General features: G+C 52.5%; 1 protein-coding gene and 1 long non-coding RNA gene across 7 annotated transcripts; one reads left to right on the top strand and one right to left on the bottom strand.

Annotated features, from left to right (window-relative positions):
• Nucleotides 1-1,755: 1,755 nt before the first annotated feature.
• On the bottom strand, nt 1,756-21,671 carry FOXRED2 (FAD dependent oxidoreductase domain containing 2). Of its 6 annotated transcripts, none has more exons than XM_003821527.6 (9): nt 21,576-21,671; nt 20,463-20,990; nt 19,084-19,335; nt 18,667-18,936; nt 15,836-16,002; nt 12,609-12,774; nt 10,587-10,828; nt 8,206-8,376; nt 1,756-4,836 (listed from the first exon to the last, which is right to left on the bottom strand). In XM_003821527.6, the coding sequence occupies exons 2-9, from the start codon at nt 20,987-20,989 to the stop codon at nt 4,577-4,579; spliced, it is 2,055 nt and encodes a 684-aa protein (XP_003821575.3). In that variant the 5' UTR covers nt 20,990; nt 21,576-21,671; the 3' UTR covers nt 1,756-4,576. The 6 variants fall into 6 exon arrangements, with proteins under 6 accessions (XP_003821575.3, XP_003821576.3, XP_008973258.3 ...); XM_003821528.6 differs by having other exon boundaries at nt 21,479-21,644; XM_008975010.4 differs by lacking the exon at nt 18,667-18,936.
• On the top strand, nt 5,192-12,501 carry LOC134730150 (uncharacterized). The gene is made up of 4 exons (XR_010111825.1): nt 5,192-5,848; nt 10,276-10,395; nt 10,665-10,874; nt 12,176-12,501. It is a non-coding gene; the product is annotated as an uncharacterized LOC134730150 (long non-coding RNA).
• Nucleotides 21,672-21,804: the final 133 nt, after the last annotated feature.

Consider the following 21,804-nt stretch of genomic DNA (forward strand, 5'->3'; position numbering starts at 1 on the left):
CTCACCACGCCTAGCTAATTTTTATATTTTTAGTAGAGACGGAGTTTCACCATGTTGGCTAGGATGGTCTCGATCTATTGACCTCATGATTTGCCCACCTGGGCCTCCCAAAGTGCTGGAATTACAGGCGTGAGCCACTGCACCCAGCTTTTTTTTTTTTTTTTTTTTTTTTTGAGACGGAGTCTTGCTCTGTAGCTAGGCTGGAGTGCAGTGGCATGATCTTGGCTCACCGCAACCTCCACCTCCAGGGTTCAAGCGATTCTCCTGCCTCAGCCCCCCAAGTACTTGGGATTACAGGCGAGCACCACCACACCTGGCTAATTTTGTATATTTTTGGTACAGAAATTTTATATTTCACCATGTTGGCCAGGCTGGTCTCGAACTCCTGACCTTAAGTTATCGCTCGCCTCGGCTTCCCAAAGTGCTGGGATAACAGGCGTGAGCCACCGCGCCTGGCCGCCCTGCCCATTTTTGTATCGGTTTTCTGTGTCTCTAGCACTTTCTTTTCCACAGCCACCTATCAATCCTATTCAGCACTTCCACAGTATTTTCTAGAGAGCCAATTTTCCTGCCTAATTCACATTCTGAATTTCACAGGCGGACCAGTCCTGTTTGTCCTTATGCCATAGTCACTTCACCCTGATCGGCCTCAGGCTTCTCATCTGAGCAAATTTTTTTTGTATTTTTTAGTAGAGATGGGGTTTCACTGTGTTGGCCAGGATGGTCTCGATCTCCTGACCTTGTGATCTGCCTGCCTCGGCCTCCCAAAGTGCTGGGATTACAGGCGTGAGCCACTGCGCCCAGCCTCGGGGTACTGATGCTTTAATCCCCTTTATTATCAATTCCTTAAGGTCCTGCATATTTTCTCGGTGGGCTGCGTTGTTATTGTCCCACTGGGGGTCTTGGGTGGGAGTTTGTTGATCTGCTGTAGGAACGTTTTGGCCAGGAGGGTGTTCGTGTTCCTAGGCTCCCATAGCAGCTCTATGGATCATGTCTCTTTCTTCCCCCGAGAAGAGGGGAAAGGGAAATTCTGAATATCTTTTTTACATTGCTCTATCTCACGTTGAAGTCCTTTAAGGGAAAGGTACTTAGGTCGGTAGTGAGTGGGCTCTTGGGACGATTCTCAAGAGGCAGGGTTGTAAGAAAGGGGACATCAGAGATAGGAGAAGGGTCTGGGACAGCAGCTGCTTTTGTTTTTGGTCCTTTCATTATCCTTCTAACATTTTAACATTAGGCCTAGGGGATTATTAGGGGGAATATTACTGTTGCTAGCTTTCTCCTTTTTATCTCTTACCTTACTTGGGGCATTTCCCATCTTGGGTCCTGGTTAAGCTCAATCTCCCCTGTTGGAGATGTCTCGCCTATCCTTTAGCCCCACCTGCTGGAGGCTCCTTGCATTCATGCACACTTTCAACCCCCAGAATATCCTGACCACCAAGGAAATACTTTGTCACCCCTGCGATGTTTCTTAGCTTGGTCTCTGCACAGTTACTTGGTCACTGTGGTACATGAGGATCCTTTCCCCCAGGTCGCCAGCCCGTTTCTTTCTGCCTTGCTGAGAGTATAGGTTTATTCGTCACACTGGTTGGTCTCGATTCCTTACCCCTGTGGCCACCGCAACAAGGCAGTGGGACGTGCCTCCTCATGGGAGAGGTCTAGACCCTCCTCAGAGGTGGATGGGAATCCCGAATGAGACCCCAAATTTGTTAGAAATAAATTTTCAGTGCCACAAAAGAAATAGCACTCAAACATACATTTTCTCAGCAAGGCAATTTTACTTCTATACAAGAGTGCGTCTCATGGATGGTGCAATGGCGAGAGCACACCGGAACAAGGGAGGGGAATGGGTTCTTATCCCTGATGCAGGTACCCCCTACTGCTGTGTTGTTCCCCTATGGGCTAGGGTTGGACCGCACAATCTAAGCTAATTCTGATTGGCTATTTTAAAGAGAGCAGGGGTATAAGCCAGAGTGGTGGGGTGAGAAGTTTAGACAGGAAAGACGGTTATGGACCAGGTGACTAAAGGTGACTCAGGTCAGAGCAGGTGACAGAGGCTAGGAGGGGATTGTTTACTGAAACTAGGGGCAAGGAGACATAAAGAATGAGGAAATTAAAATTTAAAATGAAGAACAAAGAACAGGTGAGCTGAACATACTGATACATTGCTTCTTTGGAGAGGATCTCAGAACTCAATGTACTTAACAAATTACAGGCTAAAACCTTTGAAGAAGAATTTATGATATCCTACATTATCATGGGGTAAACAATTCATCCCTGACAGAATAAGGCTACTGGAGTCCTCTTCTTGTAACTCTGGGAAGGACTGGAGGGAACTGTGTCTGCAGTGGGGCCAGGTAGTTAAAAAGTCTGGACTGGGCCGAGCGTGGTGGCTCATGTCTGTAATCCCAACACTTTAGGAGGCCAAGACAGGTGGATCACCTGAGGTCAGGAGTTCGAGACCAGCCTGGCCAATGTGGTGAAACCCTGTCTCTACTAAAAATACAAAAATTAGCTGGGCGTGGTGGCAGGCGCTTGTAATCCCAGCTACTTGGGAGGTTGAGGGAAGAGAATTGTTTAGACCCGGGAGGCAGAAGTTGCAGTGAGCCGACATCGTGCCATTGCACTCCAGCCTGGGTGACAAGAGCGAAATCCATTGCAAAAAAAAAAAAAAGAAAAAGAAAAAGTCTGGACCTAGCCAAGAGGGGAAGAGGACGTCCCCATGAAAGAGCTTTGGATCCAGAAAGCCCGGGTTCTTGGAATTCTTTTTCTCTTTTCACTTTTGTTGTAGCATACTTTGTTCTTTTTTATTTTTTATTTTTTTGAGATGGGGTGTGGGGGCTTTACTGCGGGTCTTGCTTTGTCACCTAGGCTGGAGTAGAGTGGCTCGGTCTCTGCTCACTGCAACCTCCACCTCCCAGGTTCAAGCAATTCTCCTGCCTCAGCTTCCCAAGTAGCTGGGATGACAGGCATGCTCCACCATGCCCAGCTAATTCTTTTACCGTTAGTAGAGACAAGGTTTTGCTATGTTGGCCAGGCTGGTCTCGAATTCCTGAGCTCAGGTGATCGGCCCACTTTGGCCTCCCAAAGTGCTGGGATTACAGGTGTAAGCAACTGTACCCAGCGCATGCTTTATTTTAATTTAATTTAATTAATTTATTTTTTGAGATGGAGTTTCCCTCTTGTTACCTAGGCTGGAGTGCAATGGCGCAATCTCGGCTCACTGCAACCTCTGCCTCCCGGGTTTAAGTGATTCTCCTGCCTCAGCCTCTCCAGTAGCTGGGATTATAGACATGTGCTACCACGCCTGGCTAATTTTGTATTTTTAGTAGAGATAGGGTTTCTCCATGTTGGTCAGGCTGGTCTCAAACTCCTGACCTCAGGTGATCCACCTGCCTGGGCCTCCCAGAGTGCTGGGATTGTCCTTGGAATTCTGAGTGGATACATGAAGAGTTAGTAAGAACCAGTGAAAAAGCAATCACTTATGATCCTGGGCTTTGAAAAATCACTGTGATTATCTTATGCACTTACAAATGAGACTAAGACGCCTGATGGGAAAGTGCAGACTGCTGGTGAGGAAGGGCGATGAAGAAGAGACTAGGAACCAAATTCATCATCATTATCACACAAAGGCATTAGGAAATGTCACCTTACACATGGTGAGCACATATAGGTGCCCGCCCCAGAGACAGCAGGATAAGTTTCACAAAACTTGACCAGGCAGGTTAGAAGCAAGGCATGGTTCAGGATGGCAGAGGGCAGGGAGACGGAAGGGAGTAGGATGGGAGAGAAGAGCCAGCTGGAAGATGAGTCAGGGGGTGCAACTGGGGAGAGCAGCTCTGAATCCTGCTTCTCAGTGAGAAAGTTGCTAAGATGGCTTTGCAGGGAGCTGTCCTATCGCTGCTCGAGATCAGCCTGCTGGGCCTATGATGATAAGCAGGGCTGACCCTCTTGGGCTCCGTAGCTAAGCCCAAACCCTGCTGAAAATGGGGCGGGGAGGTTGAGGCAGTGTGTGGCAAGTGACACAGACGGGGACTCCCAGCTGGGGGTCCCTGGAATTACTTGACATACCTCAGCTGGTGTCTTCAGCAGTCATCTGGGGCAACAATCCCACCTGCCCGTTGTGGTTGTTGAGGATATCAGAGCTTTTGTTTTAAAGCGCTTGCCACAAACCCTTAAGATGCGGATGGGTTTCCCCTGTGAAGCGCTCCACAGGCGGGATGCAGGCCCATCTGAGGAGGGGCTTGGAAGGAAGAGGAGCACTTGAGAGGGGGCAGAACTGGGCTGGCCTGGGGCTCAGCGACAGCTCCATTGCAGACAAACTGGGCTGGGGAAGGCAGCTCCCACCTGACAGAGGATGCCCTTCTTCTGCCCCCTGACAGGAGGGAGGAGACCACCGCATCCCCGACTTTCAGCCCTCACGTGCCATCTGGTGGCTTTGCTGCAGACACTGCCATGATCTGAGTGGTCTTTGGCAATCACGCATTGGCGGGAGTGTGAGGTTGCGGGGAAAGAGGGACTGACCATGGGCCTAGGTGGGGAGGCCTGGCCACTGTGCCCACAGCTTAGGAAGGGACAGTCAGAGCTCCTCTTTGTTGCTATCGACGGACTGAGCCAGAGGCCCTGGAGCCAGGGGGGAACCTAGTGGCTCTTGGTCACCAAGCTGCTGGCTGCTGTCCTCCAGGCGCCTGCCTGTGGGGGCATAGTCCCGCAGGAGCCTGCTCTCCACTCTGTGCTGCCGAAGGCTCTCGGTACTCACGAGTCCCTGCATCCTCAGGTACCCCTGCTGGCAAAAGGGTGGCAACTTCTGGCACGTGAGGGTGAACAGGAAGCAGGACTCTACACAAAAGCAAAATGAGGAGAATGAGCCAGGCTGGGACGTGTGGGGAGGGGTGCAGAAAGGGGAGCTGCCAATGCCAGGTGTGGGGGCTTCACTGCAGGCCTTGCCTGGTATCTTCCATCCCTTGAAACTGGGAGCTGACCTTTCTGGGCATCTCACGTCCAACCTGAGTAGGTCATGAATCATGACCCTCCACGAGGCTCCAGGGCAGGGGGCTGCCTTGACACTCTGGAAGAACAAGGCTCCAAAATAAAAGCAAACCACAGCAATGCCTCAGCTCCCAGACATCAGGGCTGAGCACCGGGCTCTGCAGGCGACCACACTGGGGGCGGGGCTCTGACCTTCATGAGCAGACCCTCGGCCTGGTGCGGCTGGGAACTCAGTGGTCAGTTCCACTGTGAGCTCAGATCTGCCTGCAAAGACGCAGTCCCTCAACAACATTTGAGTTGCAAATACCATGTGCAAAGTTCTGATCTAAACAGTGTGGGGGATAAAGAAAAACGGGTATATCCTCATCTATCCCACAACAGAAAGCTGGTGCATGAATCAAATTTGGTCAATTATAAGATAGCTGTGGATACTTATCATGTAGAAATATGAAGAAACGGCCGGGCGTGGTGGCTCACGCCTTAATCCCACAACTCTGGGAGGCCGAGGCGGGTGGATCGCCTGAGGTTAGGACTTCGAGACCAGCCTGGCCAACATAATGAGAAAGAAACCCCGTCTCTAGTAAAAATACAAAAATTAGCCAGGCGTGGTGACAAACACCTGTAATCCCAGCTACTTGGGAGGCTGAGGCAGGAGAATCACTCGAATCCAGGAGGCGGACGTTGCAGTGAGCCAAGATCGTGCCACTGCACTCCAGCCTGGGTGACAGAGACTCTGTCTCGAAAAAAAAAAAGAAAGAAAAAGAAATATGAAGAAACAACCAAAAGAAGCCATGCAAAGAGAGAAGCTACTGAAAGGAACAACCGCTAGGTCTGGGAGTTCCTTGTGGGAATGAGAATGAAGGTAGGGAAGGTGGGTGACATAGTTTGGGTCTGTGTCCCCGCCCAAATCTCATGTTGAAATGCAATCTCTAATGCTGGAGGTGGGGCTGCTGGGAGGTGACTGCATCACAGGAGTGGTTTCTTTTTCTTTTTTTTTCTTGAGGCAGAGTCTCCCTCTGTTGCCCAGGCAGGCTGGAGTACAGTGGCACGATCCCAGCTCACTACAACCTCTGCCTTCTGGGTTCAAGTGACTCTCCTGCCTCAGCCTCCCCAGTAGCTGAGACTACAGGTGCCCGCCACCACGCTCAGCTAATTTTTGTGTTTTTTAAGTAGGGAGAGGGTTTCACCATGTTGGCCTGGCTTGTCTTGAACTCCTGACCTCAAGTTATCTGCCTTTCTCGGCCTCCCAAAGTGCTGGGATTACAGGCGTGATCCAGCATCCAGAAATAGATGCTGCCATGCGTCCATACAGCCTGCAGAACTGTGAGCCAATTAAACCTGTTTGTTTATAAATTATAGTCTCAGGTATTTCTTTATAGCAATGTGAGAACAGACTAATACAGTGAGAAAAAGTCATTTAGCCAAGTACTTATAAGACTTTAAACAAACAGAAGAGCTGACACAGATATGGGCTCAGCCTTCTGAGGGAGTTAGAGACAAGGGCAGACGGAGTGTCAGGAATGGGCTGGAGTCCTTCTGTAACTCTGAGCGAGCCTTCTTGCCTCCCTGAGCCCCTCTATCTCAAGTGAAAAATGGGCACAGTACAAAGGATGTCGTGAGGCTTCCATGGGTGACCAGGCTAAAAGGTGCTCCAGAAATATGACTTCCTGTTTATTTCTGACTCTTAGCATGGAGGCCCCTGGGAGGCCAGGCCATGGCAAGCCTCTCCAAGCGGGTAAGAGAGCAGATGAGCAAGAGGACAGCGGGAAGACTGGGAGGGCAGCAAGGTGGCTGTTTGGCAGGCACCACCTTCTGACAACATCATCCCTTCTGCAGGGGGCTCAGATGCTCAGCAGAATCTGGGGCCAGCACTAGCAGCTGCACATCAGCTACAGTAACAGAGGGACGGCTGCCACTATGCCAGCTGGCCGCCTGCTGGGCGGATTCGCTCCAGTCCAAGGCAGCAGCACACAGTGGCCTGTACAGTCAAACAGTGTCTAGAAAGTGGGGGACAGGAGGCTAAAGGGCCTGGGACGATGCATTGGTGGGACCCGCAACTCAGGGTGGGAATTCACTCCCTCACACACCCTGGCATTTTTGTTGTTGTTGGTTTTGAGATGGAGTCTCGCTCTGTTGCCCAGGCTGGAGTGCAGTGGCATGATCTCGGCTCACTGCAACATCCGCCTTCCGGGTTCAAGCGATTCTCCTGCCTCAGCCTCCCGAGTAGGTAGCTGGGATTACAGGCACCCACCACCGCCCCCAGATAATTTTTCTACTTTTAGTAGAAATGGGGTTTCACCATGTTGGCCAGGGCTGGTCTAGAACTCCTGACCTCAGGTGATCCACCCACCTCGGCCTCCCAAAGTGTTGAGATTACAGGCGTGAGCCACTGCACCTGGCCTAAAAGTGTATTTCTTGAGAAGGTGTGCATTTGCTTCTGTGATTTCTACAGCTCAATGATCTCATGAAGTTTGGCCCCAAATTTACACAAGCAGGGCCTACTGGTTGAATATTTTCAGAGATTTTTCTCTCCCACTCTATCTAGGGCCAAAACCATGCATGTCATCTATCTCCTCCTTTGGAGGGTTTTGGCTCCCAGCTTCCCTACTGAGATCCAAGCTTTATTGGAGTGTCTTTAAACAGGCCTCCCATCCTGCTCCAGCTCTGTCTTCCCACCCATACCTGGCCCTGGCGCCTTCCCATGGCGCCTGGCCCTGCTAATCCTTTTGAAAAGACATATTATCAGCTGGGTGTGGTGGCTCACACTTGTAATCCCAACACTTCAGGAGGCTGAGGCAGGCGGATCACGAGGTCAGTTCGAGACCAGCCTGGCCAATATGGTGAAACCCCATCTCTACTACAAAATAAAAAAATTAGTTGGGCATGGTGGCATGTGCCTGTAGTCCCAGCTTCTTGGGAGGCTGAGGCAGGAGAATCGCTTGAACCCGGGAGGCGGAGGTTGTAGTGAGCTGAGATTGCGCCACTACACTCCAGCCTGGGCAACAGAGTGAGACTCCATCTCAAAAAAAAAAAAAAAAAGAAGACATATTATCCATTATTTTTAGGTGAGTTGTAATTTAGCCCATGGCATTGTCGGGAACAGTAGTCTGGGGTTTGGATTTCCAGATATGGGTCCTGAAACTCCACGGGGCTTGGGTCTCTGTGACCTTTCTTCAACCTGGAGCTCAGACCCTTTGTCTTTCTGGGAGCTTAAGTTACCTGCATAGAAGCTTCGCAAATCGGTGTCCAAACAGTTCTCCAGGAAGCGCCTCAGAGGTAGGATGTGCCCGATCGGGGCAGTCCAGTCTGTTAAGAAGTCTTCCACGATGTGATGGATGGCCGTGGGCCGAGGCAGGGGCCAGTGTGCAGGGCGGAACCTCACCTCCTGTTCTGTGGGGAGGAGAGAGGGGGCCATGTCAGAGCTTCGAGGCTGGGCTTCCCCTCCTCGGGCCGACACAGCACGGATCCCGCACAGCCCAAACACTTCCCTCATTCGCTCGTGCTCGGCTTTCCCGACAGCCTCCCATGCTGGGCTGTGGTCAGCCTGTTCAAGAGCCACCTGCAGATATTTGAAAGGCTGCCATGAGGAAGAGGAACTAGGCTTTTCCCTTGTGGTTTCGGAAGGCAGTGCTGAAACTAATAACGTGAGGCTGGCGTTTCCCTAAGACTCACATGGACTGAGATCTACTGTGGCTGCTTTTTATTTTTTATTATTATTTGTTGGAGACAGAGTCTCGCTCTATTGCCCAGGCTGTCATGCAGTGGCACAATTTAGGCTCACCACAACCTCTACCTCCTGGGTTCAAGTGATTCTTGTGCCTCTGCCTCCAGAGTAGCTGGGATTACAGGTGCCCGCCACCACACCCAGCTCATATTTTACATTTTTAGTAGAGACGGGGTTTCTAGTCTCTACCATGTTGGCCAGGCTGGTCTCAAACTCCTGACCTCAGGTGACCCACCCGCCTCAGCCTCCCAAAGTGCTGGGATTACAGGCATGAGCCACTGCGCCTGGCTGTGGCTGCTTTCAAACTGGCCTTTCTCTGAGAAGACTCAGATAGAGGCGAGGGGTCTCAGCACTCATCTAGTTCAGCTTCTCCCTGGTGTGGGCTCCCTTCTGTGGTGTCCCAGTCAGATGGCCATCGAGTCATGACTTGGCCATCGCTATTCTGGGAAACCTGAATTTGGAGGTGACCAATTCCCCCACTGAACAGCTTTAACTCTTAGTGCCTCCTTTTTCTTTATTTTTGAGACAGAGTCTCGCTCTGTCTCCCAGGCTAGAGTGCAGTGGCACAATCTTGGCTCACTGCAGCCTCTGCCTCCTGGGTTCAAGCGATTCTCCTGCCTCAGCCTCCCTAGTAGCTGGGACTACAGGCGCACGCCACCACGCTGGATAATTTTTGTATTTTTATTAGAATTACAGGCGCACGCCACCACGCTGGATAATTTTTGTATTTTTATTAGAGACGGGGTTTCACTATGTTGGCCAGGATGGTCTCGACCTCCTGACCTCGTGATCCGCCCGCCTCGGCCTCCCAAAGTGCTGGGATTACAGGCGTGAGCGACCGCGCCCGGCCTTTTTGTTTGTTTGTTTGTTTTGAGACAGAGTCTTGCTCTGTAGCCCAGGCTGGAGTGCAGTGGTACAATCTCGGCTCACTGCAACCTCTGCCTCCCGGATCCCGGTTCAAGCAATTCTCCTGCCTCAGCCTCCTGAATAGCTGGGATTACAGGCATGTGCCACCATGCCCAGCTAATTTTTGCATTTTTTTCATGTTTTTTTAGAGATGGGGTTTCACCATTTTGGCCAGGCTGGTCTTGAACTCCTGACCTTATAATCCGCTTGCCTTGGTCTCTCAAAGTGCTGGGATTACAGTCGTGAGCCACCATGCCCAGCCTCTTAGTGCCTCCTTATACTGACCACAGATCTGCACCTGTCACTGCTACCTGCTGACACGACTTCTGCCTTTGGGAACAACCCCTGTTTAAACCACCCTCTTCTACCTGACTGCCCTTCAAGCTCTGAAGCAGGGGGTGCGTTCCCGAGGTTGTTCACTTATCGGTAGCTACTCTGTGCCTGCAGTGGGCTGGCATTCTGTGTACGCTGTCAGGTTTAACCTCGTGGAACCCTACAAGAAAGGTACTGTTGTAATCCCCATTTTACAGAGGGGAGGTTGAGGCTCAGAGAGGTTAAGTAATGGTCCAAGGTCACACAGTGACAAAATGACAGGCCTAGGGATTTTGCCCAGTTTCTCTGTACTGTGTTAACCAGCTCCAGTTCCCTCTACTCTTCAGACCCCTCCCGCCCCACCACAGTCAGCCTCCTCTGGAGACCTGCAGCAGGGCCGTGTCCCTCTTACTACACAGTGCCTGGCGGACAGCACGACACTCCCCGCATGGCCTGTGCCAGTCACGGTATGTGTCAGAATCTGGAAGCATCGTTCATCATTCTGGGACCTTCTGCCCAAGTGGTCTCTAGGCAGAGTCCCGCAGCCATCCCACCTGTCAGCTGAGCATGTGTGTGAAGGTTTCAGGGTGGGTGACAACCTTGCAGACGGTGAGGTCTGAGGAGCCCACAGGTTGGGGAAGGGCAGAGACCTGCTCACCGGTGGGGAGGTATCTGTAGTAGTAGATGACAGGATGAAGAAAGTTAGACTGCCAGGCGTCTTCTGTGTGCCCCACAGACCGGTCATCAAAGAAGACGTCCTTGTCGGGGCCAGAGAAATTTCTGCCATATTCCATGTTGATGACGAAGAGCCCGTGCTTTGCCTTCCTCCCTGTGAGTGTCTCCAGCTGGGCCAGCATCTGTATGGGGAACTCCTCCAGGTACTCAAAGGCCGTGGAATTCCTGGGAGAACAGCAACGCGGGGGAGGCCCTCAGTGCTGTGGCAGAGGTGAGGGGTGCAGCCCGGGGGTGAGCCTGTGTGTGTCCGTATCTCCCCCTCTAAGGAGCGTCAGTCAAGCAGCGCACCCCTCACTTAACATTACTTTTTCAGCTCAGCTCTCACGCACATGTGGGGTAGAGTCCAGAAAATTCCATGTAACCTGAATGGGATATCTGGGGAAAGAGTGTCCCAGGCAGAGAGAACAGTCAGGAAAAAGCCCTGAGGAGTATGTGAGCACTTTGTGTTCAAGGAACAGAAAAGGCCAACGTGGCTGAGGGGAGTGAACAGCAGGCAGAGAGCAGGAGAGGGGGCCGGAGGCCTTGAGAGGTCAAGGAGGGCTGCGCCTCCCATGACGAGACGTGAGGGGTCGTCTGGCCCGAGAGGTGACACTGCTGGTTGCTGGGGACGACTGAGCAGAGCTGGGATCAGCGTGCCTCAGGTTTCTAAGGACCACTCTGGTTACTGTGCTGAGAACAGACCCCAGGCCAAGTGGGGCAGCTGTTGTATGGGTGCAGGTGATACAGCCTGGTGATCGGGACCGAGGTGGTGGTGGTGGTAGAGCAGGTGAGAGCTGGTTGGGCTCCAGACATCATCTGAAGGGAGAGGTGACAAGACTTGTCCATGGTTTGCATGTGGGGTGTTGAGACACGGGTGCCAGGCATGCTGACTCACGCCTGTAATCTCAGCACTTTGGGAGACCAAGGCGGGTGGATCACCTGAGGTCAGGAGTTTGAGACCAGCCTAGCCAACATGGTGAAACCTAGTCTCTACTAAAAATACAAAATTAGCCAGGTGTGGTGGCGTGGGCCTGTAATCCCAGCTACTCGGGAGGCTGAGACACGAGAATCGCTTGAACCTGGGATGTGGGCTGCAGTGAGCCAAGATCGCACCACTGCACTCCAGCCTGGGCAAGACATAGTGAGACTCTGAGTCAAAAAAGAAATTAGCCAGGCATGGTGGCGGGTGCCTGTAATCCCAGCTACTTAGGAGGCTGAGGCAGGAGAAGTGCTTGAACCCAGGAGGCAGATGTTGCAGCGAGCAGAGATCGCACCACTGCACTCTAGCCTGGATGACAGAGCGAGACTGTCTCAAGAAAAAAAAAAGAGGGGCAGGGGCATGGAGGGTGATGTGAGGGTTTTGTGCAGAAAGCGGCTGCACTACCTGCATGTCCCTGAACTTGGTGTGCTATAGCATGCCCTGCCTTTGGATCGGGCTGTTCCCTCCGACTGAAGGTTGCTCCCCTGCTTCTCCCTGCCACCTGTCTCCCCCCGCCCCTCACCCCTCTGTGCTCTGCACCATTTCCTTCTCAGGAACTGTCCATCCTCTGGGATCTGCTGCTTATCACTAAATTGACTCTGACGATGGTGGCCGGCAAGGCCCTGGCCTGAGGGAGCTCTGAGATCCACGTGGCTGCCTCTGACTACTGCTCATCCACGTGATGCCAAACACTTTCCACAAGTGACCTTTACTCCTTCCTTTATTGCTGCAAGGTAGGCACAATTATCCCCATTTTGCAGATGAGGAAGAAGGGCTCAGAGAGGCTCACTAATGTGCCCATGGCCACTCATAGGACTGTCTGTAGAGGTGATGTCATTGTTTTTCCCCAGAACAGGCATGTTCCCCACAGCAGCCTTCATCTTAGGAAAGAACTGGGCACCTCACACCTGGAATAGGAAGAGAAGCGCTATGCGGCACGTTGGGGAAGCTGGGCCGAGGGGAGTAGGGTGAGGACTGGCTACTCACTCCTTCAACAGGATGACATCGGCCAGCACACCGAACATCTGGTAGAGCCCAGAAGCCTCATTCACGCGCCGCACGATGGAGCTGGTCAGCTGTGTGATGGGGAGCTTGGTGGCGGGCCAGGTGACGCTGTGGTGGCGGTGCTCCAGGAGCCGGTGAACAGCACGCACTGGAACAGCCAGAGGGAGGAACGGCATGCTGCACTTACCATTTTATCTCTGGTCACCCAGGCCTCATCGACCCCTGAGAACGCCATACACGCTGGTCTCCATGGCCCAGCGCAAATGCGTAGGTGGTGAACACATGAGGGGAGGAGATGGCAGCTGCCTTTAGAGCAGGGCCAGCAGGTATTTTCTGGAAAGGGCCAGACAATCCATATTCTCTGCTTTGTGGGTCATACACGACTCAGTGATGCTGCTCAATTCTGCCCCTAGTGTAAAAGCGGCCAAGACAACAGGCAAAGGAGTGAGCACAGCTGGAGTTGGTCTCCAGGCCAGAGTCCATCTGCCCCTGCTTCAGGCCATCTGCACGTGGGAGTCCCACCGGCCCCACCTCACATAAGGAACGTCAAGTCCGACACGGAGCCTTCCCCAGAAACCTTCCCCCCTTCACAGCTCTGTTTCCATCAGAGACGCGCCTATGGAAATCTTTGATTTCACCCTCTCTTTCACAGCCTAAATCCATCTGTCTCTAAGTTCTTTTTTTAAATATTTTTTATTTTTTTTTTTTGAGACAGGGTCTCGCTCTGTTGCCCAGGCTGGAGTGCAGTGGCGCGATCTCGGCTCACCGCGACCTCCGCCTCCTGGGTTCCAGGAGGAACCGACTCCCAGAATTGAGTCCAATCCTTTGCCTGTACTGTAAGACCCCTCTGCAGTGGTCCCTACACTTATTATTGTAGTCCTCTAACCTGGAATAAAGTCCACCTTACCGTCTTCATTTGTATTATGATTTTTGAGACAGAGTCTCACTCTGATGCCCAGGCTGGAGCACAGTGGCACGATCTTGGCTCACTGCAACCTCCGCTTCCTGGATTGAAGTGATTCTCCTGCCTCAGCCTCCCAAGTAGTAGGAATTACAAGCCTGGCTAATTTTTGTATTTCTAGTAGAGATGGGGTTTCACCATGTTGGTCAGGCTGGTCTCGAACTTCTGACCTAAGCTGATCTGCCAGCCTCGGCCTCCCAAAATGCTGGGATTATAGGCATGAGCCACCATGCCCAGCCTGCCTTACTGTCTTTAAAAAGAAAAAAGAAATATAAATATTGAATGTCTTTGAGTGGCAGAATATAAAGATTACTCCCCGTAATTCCCTATATTTTCACATTTTTAATGCTCAGGCTAGGCGTGGTGGCTCATGCCTGTAATCCCAACACTTTGGGAGGCTGAGGTGGGTGGATCGCTTGAGCTTGGGAGTTTGAGACCAGCCTGGGCAACATGGCGAAAACTTGTCTCTACCACACAAAAATAAAAACAACAAAATTAGCTGGGTGTGGTGGTGCACGCCTGAAGTCCCAGCCACTCAGAAGGCTGAGGTGGGAGGATGGCTTGAGTCTGGGAAGTCGAGGCTGCAGTGAGCCGAGACGGCGCCATTGTACTCCAGCATGGGAAACAGGACGAGATGCTGTCTCAAAAAATAATAATAATACTAATTTTTTAAAGCTCAGCTGTAAGATTATGACTCCATTCTTTCAAATAGACTCACCTAACTGAATACTGTATGCCTCACTGAGTGAATTTCAACCAACACCCTGTCCTTCTCAGAAGGTTAACCACAGGAGCAGGAACATCTAATTTTTATTTATTTATTTATTTTTGAGACAGAGTTTCACTCTTTTTGCCCAGGCTGGAGTGCAATGGTGTGGGCTTGGCTCACTGCAACCTCCACCTCCAAGGTTCAAGTGATTCTCTTGCCTCAGCATCCCGAGTAGTTGGGATTACAGGCGCCCGCCACCATGCCCGGCTAATTTTGTATTTTAAGTAGAGATGGGATTTCACCATACCGGCCAGGCTGGTCTCGAACTCCTGCCCTCAGGTGATCCGCCCACCTCAGTCTACCAAAGTGCTGGGATGACAGGTGTGACCCACCGCGCCTGGCCACATCTAACATTTTAGACTCCTCTCCACAGAAAGGGCACCAGTTTGCTTTCTATGAAAGAAGAGAAGACCTTTGTAGAAAGTGTCTTTCAGGAAAGCTCCTGGGCCTTGGAGTGTAATTCCCATAATGGTGAGAAAATCACCAAAACTCTGAGCCTCAGAGTTTTACACTCTTGAGGAAAATGGAGATTTCACACCCACCTTTCGGGGTGCTGGTGGCCCTGCCAGGGTCGGGTGTTCAGTGCTCAGCCCACTGAAGTCACCCAACATGCGTGAATTCATCTCTCTCACTGCCTTTTTATTTCCCATTTACTCCTAAAATCACAAGTATCAATTTTTGGTTGGGGATTATTTTAGTGCAATAAATAGAATTATGTTTTTAAAAGATATTTTAGTATTTTCTTTGTAAACATTCTCAAGTTGGCAGAAAATTTATACCCTTGGTACTGAGAGTTTTGAAAAAGAACTGACATAATCCAATTGCATTTTTTTTTTTTTGAGATGGAGTTTTGCTCTTGTTGCCCAGGCTGGAGTGCAATGGTGTGATCTCAGCTCACCGCAACCTCCACCTCCTGGGTTCAAGCGATTCTCCTGCCTCAGCCTCCCGAGTAGCTGGGACTGCAGGCGCACGCCACCACACCTGGCTAATTTTTGTATTTTTAGTAGAGACAGGGTTTCGCCGTGTTGCCCAGGCTGGTCTTGAACTCCTGGCCTGAAGCAATCCACCTGCCTCGGCCTCCCAAAGTGCTAGGATTACAGGCGTGAGCCACTGCACCTGGCCTACACTTAATTTTATTTTATTTTTGAGACCAAGTCTCGCTCTGTCACCCAGGCTGGAGTGCAGTGGTATCATCATGGCTCACTGCAACCTTGACTTCCTGGACTCAAGGGATCCTCCTGCCTCAGCCTCCTAAGTAGCTAGGACTACAGGCGTGGACTTTTACACTTAATCTGATACTTTCCTAAACATGTCGTCAGACCACAAAAACCTGTTGTCACTTCCCCAAGACAATTTATGACAATGAGCTACTGACAAGCAATCCCCTAATGCTTCTGGACATAGGAGTAGATTTATAAACCCTGGGATGCTGAGAGTGGTTCCATCTGGGGACAGTTCTGCCTTCTCAGCTGGGCTCACCTGTGTATCGGAATCCGTGGATGAAGCCCCCAGCAGATTTCCGGTAGTCCACCGAGTGGCTGGCGGTACCCAGGATAAACAGACCCCGGCTTCCTTTGGATTCGTAGCTAGCTCGAATCAGCGGGTACTTCTTGCCGAATGCATTTCCCGAGTTAAGTCTGAGGGACCTGTCAGTGGAAAGGGCTGTTCATGAAAACAGCTGCTATGTAGGAGGCACTTATTTAGTTAGTTTTGAGATGGAGTTTCGCTCTTGTCGCCCAGATTAGAGTACAATGGCGCGATCTCGGCTCACTGCAACCTCTGCCTCCTGGGTTCAAACTATTATCCTGCCTGAGCCTCTCGAGTAGCTGGGATTATAGGCTCCTGCCACCATGCCCAGCTAATTTTTGTATTTTTAGTAGAGACAAGGTTTCACCACGTTAGCCAGGCTGGTCTCGATGTCCTGACCTTAGGTGATCTGTCTGCCTTGGCCTCCCAAAGTGCTGGGATTACAAGCGTGAGCCACTGCACCCAGCCAGGAGGCACTTATTACAGTGGCACTTATTACTGGCACTGAGTGCCTTAGATTTCTCGTTTCATTTAAACCTTACCATGACCCCAGGAGGTGGGTATTATCATCTCCATTTAAGAGATGAAGTTGGCCAGGCGAGGTGGCTCACGCCTGTAATCCCAGCACTTTGGGAGGCCCAGGCAGGCGGGTCACAAGGTCAGGAGTTCGAGACCAGCCTGGCCAACACGGTGAAACCCTGTCGCTATGAAAAAATACAAAAAGAGTTAGCTGGGGGTGGTGGTGCAATGGCTGTAATCTCAGCTACTCAGGAGACTGATGCAGGAGAATCGCTTGAACCTAGGAGGCAGAGGTTGCAGTGAGCCGAGATTATGCCATTGCACTCCAGCCTGGGCAACAGAGTAAGACTCTGTCTCAAACAAACAAACAAACAAACAAAAAATGAAGTCAGGCCAGGCACAGTGGCTCACGCCTGTAATCCTAGCACTTTGGGAGGCCGATGGAAAGGAGGGTCTGGACAGGCACACCAGCTTCTCCTTTGTCTTTCTGCACCCTGGTCAGAAGACAAGTGAAAGACTGGATGCTGCTTTGATACCAAACCTCCCGAGGTAGTCGGCAGCAATGTTTAAAATCTAGGCTTCATAAAACAGCCCTTCAAAATACAATGATAAATAACTTAAGCAACTAACATTTTATTGAGCACATAATATATGCCAAGTACTTTCTTTATTTTAAGAGATAGGGTCTCATTATGTTGCCCAGGTTGGAGTGCAGCAGCTATTCACAGGCATGATCATAGCACACTGTAGCCTTGACCTCCTGGGCTCCAGTGATCCTCCTGCCTCAGCCTCCCGAGTAGCTAGGTACTCATCACTGCACCTAGCTCCCAGCACTTTCTTTCCTTTCTTTCTCCCCTCTCTCTCCTTCCTTCTCTCCTCTTTTTTTGTTTTTGAGATGGAGATGTTGCACTGTCGCCTGGCTGGAGTCCACAATGGCGCGATCTCGGCTCACTGCAACCTCCACCTCCCAGGTTCAGGCGATTCTCCTGCCTCAGCCTCCCGAGTAGCTGGGATTACAGGCACGTGCCACCATGCCTGGCTAATTTTTTGTATTTTTGGTAGAGACGGGGTTTCACTACATTGGTCAGGCTGGTCTTGAACTCCTAACCTTGTGATCCGCCCACCTCAGCCTCCCAAAGTGCTGGGATTACAGCATGAGCTACTGTGACCAGCCATCTCTTTTTTTTTTGAGACAGGGTCTCACTCTGTTGCCCAGACTGGAATGCAGAGGCATGATCTTAGTTCACCACAGCCTCGACCTCCTGGGCTCAAGCAGTCCTCCCACCTCAGCCTCCTGAGTAGCTGGGACCACAGGCATGTGCCAACACACCTGGCTAATTTTTGTATTTTTTGTAGAGGTGGGGTTTCACCATGTTGTCCAGGCTAGTCTTGAACTCCTGAGCTGAAGTAATATGCCCGCCTTGGCCTCCCAAAGTGCTGGGATTATAGGTGTGAGACCATGAGCCACTGCGCCTGGCCTCTGCACACATTCGTCTTTTTTTTTTTTTTTGAGATAAGAGTCTCGTCACCCAGGCTGGAGTGCAGTGGCGTGATCTCGGCTCACTGCAACTTCCGCTTCCCAGGTTCCACCTCAGCCTCCTGAGTAGCTGGGATTACAGGCACCCACCACCACGCTTGGTTAAATTTTTGTATTTTTGGTAGAGATGGGGTTTCACCATGTTGGCCAGGCTGGTCTTGAACTCCTAACCTCAAGTGATCCACCTGTCTCGGCCTCCCCAAGTGCTGGGATTACAGGTGTGAGCCACCGCACCCAGCCTCCAAGCATATTCTTATGTTAATCCTCGCAATAACCATATGAGAAACAAACTTTGAATCCCATTTTAGACATGAGAATACTGGGCCACAGCGTGGTTAAATAACTTTCGCCGAGGTCACAGATTTGGCAAGCAGAGAATCTCAGGACAATTCCGGCACCTGTGCTCTCAGCCACTACGCTATATTGCCTTCGAGCAAATTCCCCTCTGTATTCTCTCTGAGCCGGCCTTTCCAACTCACAGGTGGAGGCTCCCAATGCTGATGAAGATCTGCTGGTGTTGCTCCAGGACCAAGGGCCTCGGGGCCACCTGGGACCCTCAATGGTCAGAGCTCATGTCCTGGAGGGAAATCAGGCAGCACTCACATCCATTCTTTGGGTGCTGTCCTGAGAGCTCTGTCGCCAGCCTACTGAACAGCCACCCTGTTCCCCTAGGGAGGGGTCAGGAGGGTTTGCTAGGAGAGCCCACCTCCTTCTGCATGGAACTCACTTATTGAAAATGGAGAAGTCAAAGTTCCAGCCCAGGCAGCGGATTACCCGGTCATAGGGCACGCGCATGGCAAAGTTGTCATTGTCGTCCTGGGGGAGGGTGATGGAGTCGGCACTCTGGTTGGTGCTGGCTTCTTCCAGGAAGAATTTCGGGGTGACATGGAACTTGCCTTTGCTGTCCTTCAGGATGGCCAGATCCATCAGGTCAGACTCGAGCAGCCCGTCCAGGGACTTCAGCTGGTAGGTATCCAGCAGGCCATTGTTGATGGCTCTGAGCCCACAGAGAATGCAGGGGAGAGAGACTCAAAGGAAAGCTGGGCAGTGCAGCTGGGGTGAGGAAGGGCAGGGGAGGGTTGGGGAGGCTCTTTCCACACTCTGGGCTCCCAGCACAGAACACACATGCGGGGATGTGGCCTACCTGAGGTCTCCAACGTAGTGGGTGGCCCAGGACAGACGGACCCGGGAGCGGCTGAGCATATGGATAAAGTTTGTGACACCCAAGATGTTCTCTGCCGTCTCAAAGGCCGAGTTCCCACGACCCAGGATCAGCACATTCTGGCCTACAAAGTCCTCAGGGTCCACGGACACGGACTCGTAACCCTCTGCATATTCAGAGCCAGGGAAGTCAACCTGGTTGGGGACTGATAAACCAGTGGCTACAAGGAGGACGCTGCAGTCGGGGACAGAGGAAAGATGGCTTAGTCTCTTAGCTATAAGACCACTAAGGGAAAACCACTCCCTGGACCCACCCACCCACCTGCCTGGCTCCAACCGCCGGCCCCTAAAAGAAAATAGGACATTCATTCATTCATTTTTCATTCATTCATCTGTTTACGCCCTCATCCCAGTGCACTTGAGAGGCTCTGCCCTTGCCTCTCCCTGAGCTCACAGTATTTTCCCTAGCACTGTACTGGGGGTTAAATTTGCCCTGTGAGAGAGGAGAAGATGACAGTATGAGAAATGGAGAATTCACCTAACTTTGCACATAGCAATCAGACCAGGTATGACTGTTGGTGATGAAATGAAACCTGACATTCTACTTTCCCCTTTCTGAGTCCTCTGACAGATACATCTATCCACTGAGCAGTAATTCTGTACCAGGCCCTGTACTAAGTGTATCTGTGCACCATCTTTCTGACTCCTCCAAGCAACCTGGAGGTGGTATGTGACCTGCTTTACAGGTGAGGAGGCACAGGCCCTGCAGGCCCATGGCTTGAGAGCTCCTAAAAGCAGCAGAGCCAGAGTCTAAACACAGATAGGCTTGATTCCAAAGTCCTGCTCCTTCCATTGGTGAGGATCGCCATCCAGGGGAGGGCAGCTGGGGACTTGGATCCTGCCGGCTTGCAGAAGAATGCTTTGATCACAGAGTGGTTTCAAAAATAGAATTGAAGGCCGGGTGCGGTCGCTCATACCTGTAATCCCAGCATTTGGGGAGGCTGAGGTGGGTGGATCTCCTGAGGTCAGGAGTTCGAGACCAGCCTGGCCAACGTTGTGAAATCTCATCTCCACCAAAAATATAAAAAAATTAGCCGGGTGTGGTGGTGCGTGCCTGTAATCCCAGCTACTGGGGAGGCTGAGGCAGGAGAATCGCTTGAACTAGAGAGGCGGAGGGTGCAGTGAGCTGAGCTCGTGCCATTGCACTCCAGCCTGGGCGACAGAGTGAGACTCCGTCTTAAAAAAAAAAAAGCGAAATACCCTTTTTCGTCCATTCCTCCCATACCTACTGGCCAATCAAGGTGTGTGGTTCGTGTGGGGAAGGTCCCAGCTTCCGCAGGTGAGCTCTGGCACCGGCCTTACCTGCACTGATGCACCTGGCCCTTCTGGTCAGTTAGGATGAAGTAGTGGCCATTCCAGGCCTGTCGGTCCTTGTCCAGAGTGACGTGGGCGATGGTGGTGTTGTACTGGACACGGAGCCCCAGCGTGTCCGCGAAGTCACCCAGGTAGCGCACCATGTCGCGGGCGTCGGGGAAGTAGGCACGCGAGTAGTGTCTGAAGAGCAGCCGGGGGTCGTGGCTGAGCAGAGAGTTCCAGTCGTGGCGGAGGTTGAACTCGGCGTTAGCCTTGCCCGTGTACCGCTTGTTGATGCTGATGAGCTTGCGGTGCCGCGGGTAGCGTGTGAAGAAGCTGCCGGGCCGCGGGGCCCGCTCGAACACTGCGTAGTCGCGTCCAGCGCGCTGCAGGAAGTAGGCCATCTGCAGGCCCGCGGGCCCAGCGCCCAGCACGCAGTAGTCCCGGCGCGGGGGCACCGACAGCGCTGGGTGCAGGGCGATGGCCAGGAGCAGCCCCGGGGGACCCCACAACGGGGCCGCAGCGGAGAGGCCCATCCTGCAGCAGATCAGAGGGGTAAGGCCTCGCACCCGGCCCGGCGACTGGGAGACACGAGGCCCAGAAAGAGGCGGGGCCTGCGGGAACTCTCACTGCAATCTGGGTCACGGCCAGGCCCAGAAGCCGTCCTCAGAGCTCATTTGCCCGGACTCCACCGTTTCAAGCTGGGACCTGGGGCTCCCCGGAATCCCGAGCCCCTCCATCTTATCTCCCTCAGGGTCTCCTTCCTCAGGGGCACCGGCTCCCCGCTTATGATTGTAGTAACCTCCACCCTGGGTAAGGAGAGAGTACTCCCCAATTTTCCCCTAATTTGAGGGTGCCCAACACCCCTTTGAACCACCCTCCAGGTTGGACCTTCCAGAGGCCTTGGCCCCTCTCCAGCGACCGGGTGGGAGCCTGAAGGGGGTGTGGCCTGCGTGCGCCCCGCCCCCTGCCAGGGTCCGCGCGCCCCAGGCTCTTCGGCCACGTGACAGGGATGCCGCGCACACCTGCCGCCCGCCCGCTTGCGCTTCAGGAGCCGCTAGGTCCCTACGCCCGCAGCTCCGGCCTCCCTGCCTCCGACCGACCCCTGAGAAGCGCGCGAACCTCCCAGCCGCTCCGGCTGCAACCAGTGGTCTAATGAGGCCGCGCTTGGCTCGCTAGCTCCGCGGCGGCTCCGCCCCTCGCGCCCGGACCAATGGCAGGGGGCGGGGTCACGTGCGCGGCGCGCGGCACGCCGGGACCAGCTGGCAGGCTGCCTGCTCCGGCCCCGCGCGGGAGAGGCGCGCACGTGCTGCGTGCGCTGCTCCGGGGGCTGGCAGAGGGGCCTGGGGCT

Source organism: Pan paniscus, chromosome 23 (genome assembly GCF_029289425.2).
Source record: "Pan paniscus chromosome 23, NHGRI_mPanPan1-v2.0_pri, whole genome shotgun sequence".
NCBI classification, from domain to species: Eukaryota; Metazoa; Chordata; class Mammalia; order Primates; family Hominidae; genus Pan; species Pan paniscus.